General features: G+C 41.5%; 1 protein-coding gene across 1 annotated transcript; it reads left to right on the top strand.

Annotated features, from left to right (window-relative positions):
* Window positions 1–717: 717 nt before the first annotated feature.
* On the top strand, window positions 718–13,480 carry TCN1 (transcobalamin 1). Its single transcript, XM_006214895.4, has 9 exons — window positions 718–1,010; window positions 3,285–3,464; window positions 4,489–4,629; window positions 4,996–5,151; window positions 6,566–6,753; window positions 9,565–9,751; window positions 10,970–11,150; window positions 12,509–12,627; window positions 13,294–13,480. The coding sequence occupies exons 1-9, from the start codon at window positions 932–934 to the stop codon at window positions 13,353–13,355; spliced, it is 1,293 nt and encodes a 430-aa protein (XP_006214957.2). The 5' UTR covers window positions 718–931; the 3' UTR covers window positions 13,356–13,480.
* Window positions 13,481–14,965: the final 1,485 nt, after the last annotated feature.

The raw sequence follows: 14,965 nt of genomic DNA, 5'->3' as shown, positions 1-14,965 counted from the left end.
CAGGGACGCTGGGAACTGAACCAAGGACCTCCTGCATGCCAAGCCCGTGCTCTTCCACTGAGCTAGAACCCCCACTCTCAGGTTTGCTTTCTCGATACAGACTCCTTGATGGCTCCACTGGGGTTTCACAACCTCCTACCTGGAACCCAAAGCTTCCATACAGGAAGTTCTGTCCATGAACGGCTGCTAAAATTATTATTGCTTGGGTAGGATATAACAGGGGACCTCCTATTCCACCATCTTGCTGACCCAGAACAAACATTTTAAAACCAAACTGAGAGTGTTCTCTAATAGTTCTTGGAAGAACTATGATAGACTACATTTCTCACAGGTAGCATCCTTCCTGGCACACCGAAAGTCCAGCTTTGATGTATATCTCTATGGGTTTCCTCCTGGGCTGGAAAACTCTCACGGCATCTATCTTAGGGAAGAAAAATCATACGTCAAAAACCACTATGCCAGAGATCTTCCTGTGTGCCAGGCTCCCCACCCTCCCTGCCCCAACTTCAGACTTACAACTTCTACTTCCATTTTTATGTGTTGTAAGCCCTTGCCCCCATCAAATCTAATCTCTCAAGAGACATAAATAAAACATAACTAAGTGGAATGGGAAAGGAAACATTGCTGACAACAGTCATTCACAGAATTTATCCTCACTGGGCTGAAGTAAGAAGTGTGAATCCTGAAGGTTTGGGATAGGAAACAAAGAAAAATTATTGCTTCATTCTCCCTGACCATATCTCTCAAGATTTCTTCCTGGTTTATTACATTGTTTGGACAAGCACACTTGACCACACCTCCTGACATTGCTTAATATTTGCCTGAGTGAAAGAGGCTGAGGCAAATTGAAGGAGGAGCCCTCACTACCCTCTGTCCATCATCCAATAAAAAGCCAGCCAGGCCCTGCGCAGTCTCATACACTGTCAGAGAGATGAGACCATCATACCTGCTGCCCCTAGCGGGGCTCCTACTGTCTTCCCTTATCCCAGGCCAACTATGCAAGATCTGCGGTGAGTACACTTTGAGCTAAAATTGCTCTGGGGTGACAGTCTCCTAAAGGCTACTGACATGGGACTTTGTGTAGAGTCACCTGAAAAAAGCCCATTCCAGTTCTTTCTGCGTTGGACTCTATGAGTACCGTGAAGAGTGGCAGGAGATGGTGAGGCAAGTTCCACAACGTATGTTGTCTTGAGAGGGATCATAGATTCGATATTAACTTGCCTGACTCCTCTTCCTATGCTAAGAGCCTCTCGGCCACAACAGCACTACCAAGTGACTTCCTACTCTTGATCACTGTCAGTGATAGAAAACTCACGATCCCAGAAATTTTTCAAGATCATGGAAAGGGATCTTCTGATTTTGAGGTGCAAAGTTTCTTTCTGAAGTTCAAGCCATGGGTTTTGGGTTAACTCCTTGTAATCACACAGAAAAAAAAAAGTTAATCATCTCTCAAATAATGGAGACAGCTCTCTTGTCCTTACTAAGTTTAGATATTCCAAGCTACACATCTCTCTCTTTTCAGCTCTTCCCCACAGGACATGGGCAGAAGCCCCATCATCTCTCCTCTGGGTATATGTTCCAGAGAGTGTGTGTTTCTATTTTTGAAAAATACTAAATGAGAGAAAGAAAAACTGGGTTCAGGTCTAGTCTGACCCCTTAGTAGCCAAATGATCTACTGTTTCTGATGTTTCCTAGCTTCTTAAATGGATAATAATCAAGGAAGTGTGTTGAAGCAGGTGATTGCCTAAAGTCTGGTCCAGCTTGCAAGTGCATGATTTCTCTTTTCTGAGTCTTTGCCCTGGATCTGAGCTTCAAACCACTCTGTGGTGCCATCTGTGGTGCCATCTGTGGCTACATCTTCCTGGCACTCTCTAGCCTGCAAGAAGAGATCAGCACCACAGCAGAAAGGCTTATGTTCAGAAGTGGTCAGCTCCAATTTTTTTTCCTGGCTTGTCATTTCTTCTGTTGTATCTGAAGAATGGAGGGGGGGGGGTCTCTCTGGAAACTCTGAAGTTTAATTCATTGCACAAAATAATTAACTTTGTCTTTAGTGGTTAAGGAAGCTGATTTGAGCTGTTGACTAGGAACTAAAAAGTCTATTTCAGTGCCAGAAAATCTGCTGAACTGGATGCTTCCACCAAATCTCAGAGATGACTCACAATTGTCCCATTGTGCCTGTAAGAAAGCATGACCTGTCTACAATCACTCCATTCAGATCCTCCTGACTCTCTCCTCTAAAGTGAAGAAAGGTGGGCAAGGGAAATACCATTTCCTGGAATCTCTACGTATATTGATAGAAACTCGAGTTGAGCTGGGGTAATAATAAGTACAGTATTCCTATCCAATATCTATGAAGTAAGCATTAATATTCACAATTTTAATGGAGGTCAAGAAAGTTACATAACTTACCCCCAGTTATGAATTAAGTAGCAAAGAATCCATCCTGAACCCAGAGTTCGTGTTCTTATTATTCCACAAACCTATGAGATAATCTGGAGATGGACAGGATTTTCTTGGGATTATGGTCAAAGTCTATTTAGAAGTGTTTGAAGTGATAGTAAACTCTTCTGACTCTCCTCCAGTTCCTGGTGGTGGGGAATGGCTTTGGATTCCCTTCTTATTTCCACAGTGTAATGTGACTCCCTCCGTCCTTGCTGCTGGGATTCTGGCATGTTGTAGGCTGAAACTGGAAGTTTTCCAGATGGTGTGTGCTGCTGAATAATAATCCTGGTGTCTGGCCGGTTGAACAGTGAGACATGCAGCTTGGGAGTCAATCGTCACCAGTGACACATAGCATTTTTGCCTCCTTCCTCTTCTCTCTTCTTCTCTTCAGTATGAATCCAGTTGAACTAGAAGAAGACAGAGAAGGAAACCATGGAATCCAGAAAGCAGACTGGGCTAGAGGCTGGGAACCAGGAGACGTGTACTGTAGTCTCAGTTATGGCTCCGATTACCAAGGTCCCTTTAAGGAGACCCTCTCTGGGCCTCAAATTAGGTGATGGTTCTAGATCTACCAGGCAGGACTGATACTCTGCCAGGACACAAGGGTGAGGCTGAAACACTTGTTAAAACATTTAATGCTTCCATGCTGGTTAGCAAAAAAGCAATACCTGGCACAGTGGGGCTCCGGGCCCACCTACGTGTTGTTCCAGCAACAATGCCAGGGGCCCCTGGCTGGGTCTAGGTCTGTGCTGTATCTGTGACTAAGCCTTTTAATATCGTCCCAGTTCCTAACCCTAATATTTTATGAGTGTGTTTCTTATTTCCTCCCTCCCTGGCCACAGAGGTAAGCAAAGAAAACTACTCTGACCTAAAGCCTCTTCTAAGCACAATGGTCAATTCAAAATACACCAGAGGAATCCAAGCTGCCAATATCCTGCTGTCCCTCAAGCTTGTTGGGATTCAGAACCAAAGCCTAGAACATCAGCTGACCCAGTGGATCCAAGAAGATATGGAAAGGAAAGGTGAGTGCCCATACTCCCCAGAAGACTTAGGGAAAGATTCACCTATCAGTAAAGATCATCTCCAGTGAGTCCTAAAAATTGTGTGTCCAGAGCATCCACAATACATCCATCTTAGTTGTGGAAAACTTGAGGTGAACAGAAACCGTGAGGCAAACAGAAGCAGAAATAAAACACTGGACACATAAAACTTATATAATGTTATATACCCATGTTACCTAAATTTTTTAAAAAATCTAATACACATGTGTATTTTTTTAGATAAAGTTCACATGAAATAAAAAAAAAAAGTGAGGTGACCAAAAAGATAGCTCCAAACATCAGTGCCCTGCCACTTGCTCTAGAGCTAAGCTTTCCCTCTCTCTGGGCCCCGAAAATCATTTTCCCTAAGAAGGAAAAGCAAAAGAAAGTATAGACTCTCATCCATTTCGATTATTGTATAATCTAGCTGGATTCACCTCCAGACAGGGGTGTGGACCACACTCAGGAAAGCTGACAGCAGAGAGGCAACCACAGAGCGATGGAGATGTGGGCTGGATTGGAGACCAGGCTCCCCTTTGAGCCTTTCATGTCCACACTGAGCCTCAGCCTTCTAACGCGTAGGAGGGGAAATAAAGCCACTTCTACCTGCCTAACCCTATTATTGTGAGAATTAGGAGAGTTCTGGTACTCCATACTGCAGGACATACAAGCCAAAATTATTCCTATCCCGGCAAGATGGTACCCACAAGGAGAGAAAGTCCCAAGGCATTACTATTTATCTATTCTGATTCTTTGTTCACTTTTATAAGGATGGTGTGATTCCAAAAAGAGCCCATAATTTCATGGGGAAAACTAAGATCTAACTTGCATTTACACAGTACTGCTAAAAAAAAATATGCCTCTGCTCTGGGGATAAAGAACAGAACAATAAAACACACGGTGGCACTGGAGAAAGAAGGGGCAGGCATGTAAGCACAAGGAAGACAGGAGCTTCATAAAAATCACGAGCGTGTTCCTTGGTTAACTTGAACACTTTTCTTTTCAGGGTCCAACTTAACCTCAGGACAGCTTGCCTTGATTATTCTGGCTCAGAAAGCATGTAAAAACACCAGTGAAGTGTTTATAAGGGATGTCGATCTGGTCAAAACACTAGAAGAGAAATTCCGAGCAGAAATTGGGAATATGGGTGAGAATCAAAAGTTCAGAGACCCTGGACAACCTTGTTTTTCTCTTCTGCTGATTCAGAACTGTGTGCCGTTTCCCTCCACTCTTCTCTGCTCCTCTTCATTTCGATCATCCCCCTACACCTTGGAAGATCACTTTCCCTTCTTCCTCCTTTCAACATGCGTCTTGAATTTTCAAGTATGTTCAGCAGAGCGTGGACCCTACGTCAAGCACTACTTTCTATAGGCTGATGAATACACACACTCTCACACACAATATACCTCTTTTTAAATGTAGAGAAATGGAAATAAAGGAAGTAGAAATGAACTGAAAAAATACTATTCCGGTACCCCTTTCCTGAGTAAGGTGTGTCTTTTCTCTCTGCCAGAAATACATAATGGCAATCCGCTGACTAACTATTACCAGCTCAGCCTGGACGTCTTGGCCTTGTGTCTGTTCAGTGGGAACTACGCAGTCACTGAAATTGTTGACCACTTCGCTCCTGACAATAAAAACTATTATCTTGGTGGCCATTTCTCAGTAGGTGAGTCATTAAACCCAATTCCCAGGGAAAGGATATAGTTCGGTGGTGGAGTGGGGGCTTAGCATGCATGAGATTCTGCATTCAATCCCCAGTACCTCCACTAAAATAAATAAGTAAGTAAATAAACCTAATCCTACCCCTTAAAAAAAACCCCAACTCCCTTGGTTTAGAGGAAGTGGGCACCAGTAGGTCTTGTCCTTTGAATTTTTCTACCAGTAAGTACTTGAATTTTTTTCTCTCCTCTTGACCCTGGTCTCCTTAGAAGAGAATGTTTTTTAGAATAGATATTGACTTCTATTTAAGCCTCTTTCCAAATATGCAGTCTGGTAGAAAGATCTGGTTCCTACTCCTCCTTTTCTTTGAGTAACCAATGGATGTTAACTCTTGACTTTGATTTTCCCATCTGTAAAATGAGGATAGATCATGAGAATCGTCATAAAAGACGTCTGGGAAGTATAAGTGTTTGAGAAAAGGAATGCAGTGGAATTCATTTATCTTAACCCTTCATCTTTCTCTGATCTTACTGGGACCATTTGGATGTGTGGGTTTACTTGAACAATGCAACCTCTCCAGTGGTAAAGCCCAGTATGATGATCAATAGTGTGTTCACCACAGAGAAGGACCAGAAATTTTCCAGTGGATCAGCTTACACATCCAAAGAGAAGTCCCCTTCAGACAGATAGAATTGGTGTTCAGCCCCTAGGGAACCAGATACCCAAGCTCACTTCTCCCCAACACACTCAAAGAAGATCATCATTCAGTATTTCAAGGTAGTAAGAAGAACCTGAGATTTCTTGTACTCCTTTTTCTCTGAGAGAGAGAAGGTGCCAAGCCTAAAGAACATGGAGTGGACAAAGTAATGAGACAGAAAAAGAGACCTTAGCCTCCCTTCTTCCAACATCTTGTCTCATCCTAACCCCTTAAGGGGGCTGATTGAACAATTCTCTTAAATGCTATTTTTCAATCAGTCTGATGGAAACCTTGGAACCTCACAAAGACATATTTGTCTGGTGCCTCTTTCTGGGCTTTCTCAATTTCTTCACCAATATGGCTGAAAGATGAAAAAAAATTAAAAAGAGAGAGAGAACAACCAGGATGTAAAAGCAGAAGACTGTCCATGTGTTTGCACCTACAAATCCATATGTGTTTCTGTGACCAAGATGTGAGTACCAGGTACATGGCTCCTCAACATAAGGAAGGATTGTGGGAAATTGTAGAGGTTAGTGCTGGAGGCATGATTGCTATATCATGAAATTCTTCTCTCCCATCATTGACCAGCATGACCAACCATGCCAGTTTGCCAGGATCTGCCCTTTCTGTTAGTACTGAAAGTCCCAGATACCAGGAAATTGCTCGGTCCAGGGCTAAGTGGGACGGTTAGTCACCCTATCACGAATGTTTTGTTTCGTGGCAGATACTGGAGCAATGGCTGTTCTTGCTCTGACCTGTGTGCAGAGGAGTATAATGAGCGGGAAGATTGAAGCAGATGAAAAGGATTTAAACAAAATCAATCATTACAGAGAGTCGCTGGTAAATAAGACTCTGTCTGAGGAAAAAGATGGTCTCTTTGGAAACACATATAGTACAGGAGAAGCCATGCAGGTAAGTCAAAGGGTAAAACGGGAGACAGAGAAGCAGTGATGGAGGAAAGCAACATCTTTATCCTTCTTTATTGGCCTCTTATAATCTTATTATCCATTCTGTTTCCTATGGTAACTTTGATTTTATTCATGTGATTCCCCTCCCCTGCCTGAAATGAATTTCTCCTCACCTTCAATACCTACATTTCCACATCCATTGCTTCTATGAAGGTTTCCCTGACTACAATTTTTTAAAGAAATTCTAGCACCTGCTGCAATCTAGGCTTTTGTTCTAACAAATGCATTTTCACAACTTACCATATACCATTATTTTATGCTTTCATCTTACCTCTCAGAGTAGGTTATTATTACAGAAATAATAAGTGTTAGTGGCAGTAACAGCAATTAGTATTTATTTTATTTTTTTATTGTTTTTGGAGGGGAAGTAGTTAAGTTTATTTATTTTTAGAGGAGGTACTGGGGACGGAACCCAGGACCTTAGGTATGCTAAGCATGCGCTCTACCACTTGAGCTATACCTTCCCCTCAATTAGTATTTGTTGACATGAACTCATTAACACACACACCAACCCAATGAAGGGAGAATTATTACCCCCATTTCCTAGAAAAGGAGGATGAGTCACAGAGTACCAGTAACTTGCCTAATAGTACCGAGCCAGAGAGCGATGCAGACAGGAATGGCACACAAATGGTTGGTTTCAAAACTCACACCCAACACCTAGACTCTGCTCTGTGGGTTCCTTGAAGTCTGAGACTTTATTCCAGCATCCACTCGCTGATCTACTCAACTGTAAGGGGTAGATACAAGAAGAGATCAAAGAAGGTTTACAGGAAAAAAAAATTCACTGGCTCTTTTGTATGCTTTGAGGTCTGTTTAGCTGACTCAGGATAAGAGGACTTTCAAAGAGAGAGAAGAAGCAAGAACAAAGGCCAAACGCATGAAAGAACATTACATATTTTAGGAAGATCAGGGTATTCAGCGCAGCCAGCACAGGGTCCTAGGGAAAAATCGCAGGATGAGGCTGATGGTGTAAGCACAGGTCCAATCGTATAGGCTGTCTGTATTCTTAATTGCTTACACTCTTGTCTGCCTTGCTAAGTTTGGAATTAATATCAGACTGTGGTTTCCCGTTCTGGCTGCACATTTGAATTACCTGGAGGAGCTCTGAGACAGCACTAATGTTTCCACCCCCACCAGCCAGTTAATACAGAAAGTTAGGGGTGGAACAGGGGCCTTGGTCTTGTTTAAAAACCCTACAAGTGGTATGAATTCACATCAGTATCAAGAGCTGCTCATCTACCAGACAGTTTATGAGTGGAGATGTAACATGATCGTGGTTTTTTTTTTTTAAATATCATGCAAATTCTGGGTGACTGCTTGGTTAACTTTAAGGGTCTCTAATAAAAGATAAAAAGGGAGATTGCTCTTCCCTAAGAAACTACAGAGCAACATCTTCAAGTTCAGCCCATTTTAGTCCTTGTCTTACTCTGATACCCTCCTGACTTTCCCTGCCCCATAAGTGTACACCTTCAGTTCAGTTTACATCTGCTGCCTGGATAGTTTCTGTTCAAGACCCTACTGGACTCCCCACTGTCGAGCAAATAATGGCAGACACCTCCCGGTGAAATTCAAGGGTCTATCAACCTGACCACAACCTCCTCCTCCAGGCTGTTCTTCCACCATGGCCCTCGGTGTTCCCTCTACACCGGTCCTCCTAAACCAGGAGGAATCCTCTGGAGATTTTACTAAACTGCAGAAACTCTCATCATGGGCAGACCATCCCTTTGGTCATGGTGTTGCCCCTGCTGCTCCCTCCTCACAACACCTCCTGAAATGCCGTCATGTTGTCAAAGCCTGCTCAAGTATCACCTTCTCCACCAGGACTTTCCTCTGGCTCACTGAACGTTTATGAGCTCTTCCTCTTTGGAAAGGCCGTGCCACTAGACGCTTCTCTTAGGGCATTCATCGCAGGGACTCGTTCACAATAATCTTGGTTTATTTCCTCTTGAAATAATTTTTTTTAATTTTAAAATTATAGTCAGTTACAATGTGTCAGTTTCTGGTGTACAGCACAATGTTTCAGTCATACAGATATACACATAGATTCCTTTTCATAATCTTTTTCATTATCGGTTACTACAAGATATTGAATATAGTTCCCTGTGCTGTACAGAAGAAATTTGTTTTTGTACCTATTTTATATATAGTAGTTAGTATTTGCAAATACAATAATCTGTTAACAATATTTATGAAGTGCCCCCTACGTGACAGCTACTGTTCCCGTGTAGGTGATACAAGAGTGAATACGGTAGAGGAGGTCTGTTTTCATCGATGCTATGATAACTTGTGTTATTAAGCAATTTTCACCTCCCCACCCAAACTAGCTTATAAGCTTCTTTTTAACTTTTTTTTCTATTTTTCTCATCAAAGTTCTTTGTCTTTTGGTTTTGGGGTTTTTTTTGTTGTTGTTTTAAATTGAAGTATAGTCAATTTACAATGTTGTGTTAGTTTCTGGTGTACAGCATAGTGATTCAGTTATATATTTTTTTCCAATTTATTCTTTTTCATTATAGACTATCACAAGATATTGACTATTGCTCCCTGTGCTACACAGTAGGACCTTGTTGTTTATGCTTATAAGCTTCTTGATGGCAGGAAAAGTATCTTAGTAGGTCTAAGGGGGTTCCTGTGTAGCCAATGTCTAATAAATATTTACTGAATTAGTTAGACGTAGGCTTTCCCCTTATCTAAAGTTTCATTTATTCTCATTCTCTCCCTCCCTCCCTCTCTCTTTCTCTCTCTCTCCTATTAGGCTCTCTTTGTCTCATCGAACTATTTCGAAAATGAACAGAATTGCCAAAAAACTCTTCACACAGTGCTTCGCAATGTTTCTCAGGGAGCATTCCGTATGCCAATTGCCGCAGCCCAGATCCTACCTGCCCTGATGGGAAAGACCTACTTGGACGTTAACAATCACTCTGCCTGTGCCCACAGTCCAGGTATAGCACTGAAAAGCAAACTGCTTTGCCTTCCATCATAACAGTTCCCAGATAGAACTCAGTCCTTCTGGGTCATCAGGGATTATAACCCTCTGAGGATTTGTTCTTGATGGGGTAGTATATGACGTTCTTGGTTCAAACACTGACAGATAAGGTAGACTTGATTCAAGGATGTCTCTCTACAAAGAGACGTTTTCTGATTGCTGGATGCGGAGAGATTTCTGAGCATTACTCCTATCCTAAACAAAGTATGGTGCCTCTGACTTGTCATTATGCTCGATGAGTGAACATAAGCTATCTATGTGGAAAGAATACGGCAGTATTGTAAGAAAACGGCAGCATGAATCGTAATCAAACAACCAATCTTCCAACAATGTATAAAGAAAGAGGACGTTTCCTTCTATCTAATTCAGTTCTGGTTCAGCCATTTATAAATTTAGGGACCTTGGACAAATGTTCAACCTCCAAGCTTCAGATTTCTACTGTAAGAAGTGCAAATGATAATAGTATGTAACATAGGTATCTGTAAGGACTGAATGAGATAATCCATGTAAAAATGATTAGTACAGTGCCTGGCACTTAATATTTTCATTAAATGTTAATAAATAAAAAGGCAGGGGATTGGGCAAAATAGGGGAAGGGGACTAAGAGGTACAAACTTCCAGTTTATAAAAATAAATGTCATGGGAGTCTAAAGAACAGCACAGAGAGTATAGTCAATAACATTGTCATCGCTTTGTATGGTGACAGATATTACTAGACTTCCTGTGGTGATCAGTTAATAATGTATATAAATGTCAGACCACTGTGTTTTACACCTGAAACAAAAATAATGTCGTAGATCAACTATACTTTAATGAAAAAATTAAAAGGCAAAAAAAAAAAGAAAAAAGAGGGAAGCATTATTGTATGTTGCACCAAGCAAAGGAAAAAAAAATAGAACAGGAGCCCCTGTGAGAAGTGGAGATGGGGCAATTGTACTGCTGAAACAGCTGGAAGTTGAGGCAAACACAAGCCTTCACAAGCCGGTGAGTATCTGGTTTTAATCTGTGCTTTAGTCATCTGAGAGATCTGCCTCTCCATTGCTCCTGGTACAGACCCTCTTGTGCATCAAGGAAAGGGGTCTTCGGATAGAGGTTGGAGAGGTGCGCAGACGCTAACATCATGTGTATTATTCTGAATATTAATTCTTCTCACCTTTTCTGTCTTTGCTGGTAGACTTCAACATCTCCTCTGATGACCCTGTATCTGTGACACCGACTGTCTCACCCTCAAACATCACAGTCAACTACTACGTGCAAATCAATGAAACACAGCCCATCAGTGTCACCGTGAAAAATGGTTCTGTCTTCCTCGATGTGATGGAGGCAGCTCAGAAGAAAAATAGGACTCTATTTTGGTATGTCTGTATCTAACCTAAGGTTAAGGAATTTAATGTGATTATGAAAGACGCAGCAGGAAAACCTCTGCACCTGAATATAAAGTACACTTAAAACATTTCTTGGGGGTTGAGGAGAGACTCAGTGGTACAGCACATGCTTAGCATGCACAAGGTCCTGTGTTCAATCCCCAGTACCTCTATTTAAAAAAATATATATATATATAAATAAAAAAATAAATAAACCAAATTACTCCCCACCCCCCACCAAAAAAGAAAAGAAAAAAAGATTTCTCGGTCAGTGCCTTTGTTGTCCATTCGCATCTCACAGCAGGGGTTAAAAAAACCGGTGAAATGTTTCATCTTCTAGCACACAGCAGATATTAAATACTGCTCTCTTAGTAGATAAGTAAGTACCAGGCTCTCTCTTCTGTCAGTAAACCTCTTCCAATAAATAGAACCTCTTAAGTCAGACATTTTGTCCTGGAACAGAGGTTTTTCACTATTTTTGAATCACTGACCCCTTTGAAAATCAATTGAGTGGGATTCTCATCCCAGGAAAATGAATATGTGCACAAAACTTGTCCTCTAAACCAGAAGTCACACAAATGCCCAGAAGCTTCTCCACGCAGCCCCCACCTTTCAGGAGATTTGTAGACTTTAGATTAAGGTTCCCTAGCCTAGAGAGGTCAAATATTAACATTAAGATATTGACTTTGCCTCTAAAAAAACATGGCTTATTTGGCTCCTTAAACCTGAGAGTAGTTTATTGTGTCTAATAACATGACATAAGATGCTACAGAGAATCTTATATACATGAAAATACATGTCTGTGTGAATATATAATTATAAAGGCTGCTTTCAAGTGTCCCCAGGAAGGCAGAGAAATGTGGACTAAAGAATATGAAACAGACATTGACAATACCACTTTTTAACAAACAAACATGAAGTATTAAATTATCCTTTTCTGTTCCTCTTTCTTAAGCACCTCCAGGACAACAGGCTAACACTTTCTTGTGCTGCTTTAGTATCTTCACCAATTACTGTCTTGGGTAGAAGATTAGAAATGGTTGATGGCCAAGTGTCTACTGTGGTGGGAGGGAGGGGCAGAAACCACGGGCATCACTTCTCTAACTTTTGCATGGATTGTGGAGTGAGTGCCTGCATCAGAATCACCTGGAATGTTTATGAAACGTCCAAATTCCTGGTCCCAGCCCAGATCTACAGAGTCAGGGTATCTGGGGATAGGGCCAGGAGGTCTGCATTTTTTTTTAAATATCTTCAAGTGATTCTTAGGTACACTGAAGTTTGAGAAACGCTCATGCAGAGTTGCCTTTGAACATTCTAAGTTCCTAGAACCCATTCACTGTCCCCCACAGTTTCACAACGGTGGACAGCTCATGGGGCCCCTACGTCATCTCTGTCCAGGGCATACAGGCCAACAATAATGACAGAACCTACTGGGAACTTCTGAGCAATGGCAAACCCCTGAGCCAAGGTAAGGACAGATGTGCCAAGCAACCCCGCAGAGTGAGATGCCCAGAGCATTCAAGTCTGAGGTTGTACGTTTTGGTGGGGAATGTGCCAAGGAGTTGGGAGAGTCATATCTATTATTTGATGATTTGGTGGTCAGATCATTTGATTCACTTCTTTTTTTTTAATTTAAGTATAGTCGGTTTACAGTGTTGTGTTAATTTCTGGTGTACAGCATAGTGATTCAGTTATACTATATATTCCTTTTCATATTCTTTTTTCTCATATTCTGTTCATTATGGGCTATTACAAGGTATTGAATATAGTTCCCTGTGCTCTACAGTAGGATCTTGCTGTTTATCTAGTTTATATATGGTAATTGGTTCCTGCAAGTTCCAAACTCCAAATTTATCTCTCGACACCCCCCTTCCCCACCAGTAACCACAAGTTTGTTTTCTATGTCTGTGAATCTGTTTCTGTTTTATAAATAAGTTCATTTGTCTCATTCCACATATAAGTGATATCATATGGTATTTTTCTTTCTCTTTTTGGCTTATTTCACTTAGTATGACAATCTCCAGGTTCGTCCATGTCTGCAAATGGCATTATTTTATTCCTTTTTATGGCTGAGTAGAATTCCATTGTATATACATTTACCATCATTTGACCCACTTCTCTTCTTCCTTTTCAGGAGCTGGGAGTTATGTTGTCAAAGATGGAGACAATTTGGGGGTTCGTTGGGCCAAATATTAATAAACTGAAACCTTCCTTCTCTGGGTCTAATCTTTTTGTAGTGGAATTCCACATGAAAATTGGCCTCACACCTTCCTTCTAATTTATCTCAGTCGAGTAAGACAGTCAGTGACCCCCTGTTTCTCTCTTTGCATGTTCAATAAAAGATCAACAACTATACAGAAAGAGTATGTTCTAATCATTTCCCATTAGAAGGGGGTGATTATTAGAGAGAAACCCACCTCAGGAAGAAGTGCAGTGAAACAGATCAGATCAACATGTCTAAGAAGCTGAATTCTACTCAAGGTTTCCCAGCCAACTGTCTGGGTGACCTTGGGCAACTGGGGAAAAGAGATCAAGTTCTGGGTCTGATGTTGTAGCAGCAGCCAATGAAAGCAAGGGGTAGTTGGCAGGGAGACTGGGCTCTCTGAAACCCAGATGCAAAGGAAGACCCAAGTGGACACATTGGCTTCATACAGGCAGTTGGTAAGGAGGAAAAGATAGCTCTGGAGAAGGAGTAAAATGTGAGGTTTACACATAAAAAGTCAGTCGAGGGTGGGGGGTATAGCTCAGTGGTAAAGCACAGGCTTAGCATGCACGAGGTCCTGGGTTCAATCCCCGGTACCTCCATTAAACAAACAAACAAACAAACAAACCTAATTACCCTCAAAAAAAGTTTTTAAAAATACACATGCAAAAAAAAAAATCACTCCAATGTTCATTTCAGCAGAATTCACTTTTTTTTTTTTTTTTAAGTTAAATCATGTCTGAGCAGCACGGGCTGGGTTACACTTTTAACCAAGCACCTGAGCTACGTGCACATGCAGTCAGGAACCAGAAGGGCCTTCAAGATGCCAAAGGGCAAAGGGTGTTTCAGATAAAGCATGAAGTAACCCATTCAAAATAACCTCCAAAAAGAAGAGGCCTTTATGGAGAATTAGTTAAAATATTTTGGCAATGTCTCCCTTATTTCTCCCTGTGCTTTTATGATAATCTTAGCTTCTTCCCCTCCACCAACAACCCTGCTTCTCAGGGTTTGAACCCTCTTCCTACACAGTGGTTTCTGGTATGGAGCCTCAACTCTCAGTTCAGCTCTGCCCTGGCCTTCAGTAACTGGGTGAGACAGGTGACTTCACAACTGGGCATCAAGGGATTCTATCCTTTTGGGTCTGTGTCGCATCTTGAAAGCTAAGTTAGAGATGAGGGACCTCCACGGTGCTGTTAGCATGGGGTACCAGCTGTCAGTTTTGTTTGTTACCTATACAATCTATGTGAAATTGAAGGATAATGGTTTGAGGTCATGAATATGCAAAATCTTATACCCGGCCTTACTGTCCATCATAAATATAGTGTGACCATGCAGTTTATCATCCACCACAACACTATTAAGAGGGAAACTGAATGCCATTAATAATTACACTCAGGGAAAAAAAATTAAGAACTAGGACTATCTCAGGAAAACACCTATGGTCAATGTTGTCCATAGGGAAAAATAAGAAAGCTCAAGCAAAAAAAACAGAAATGCAAATGTGTCAAAATAACAGAAAGTATCGACCCCAAAATTAACCTATGAAACTGAATCCCCATAGAACAAAATTGGAATCGGTCTCTCTGAGAACCCTAACTCTCTC

Source organism: Vicugna pacos, chromosome 10 (assembly GCF_048564905.1).
Source record: "Vicugna pacos chromosome 10, VicPac4, whole genome shotgun sequence".
NCBI classification, from domain to species: Eukaryota; Metazoa; Chordata; class Mammalia; order Artiodactyla; family Camelidae; genus Vicugna; species Vicugna pacos.
Note: the sequence above shows the minus strand (reverse complement) of the source record. Positions and strands in the feature narration are given on the sequence as shown.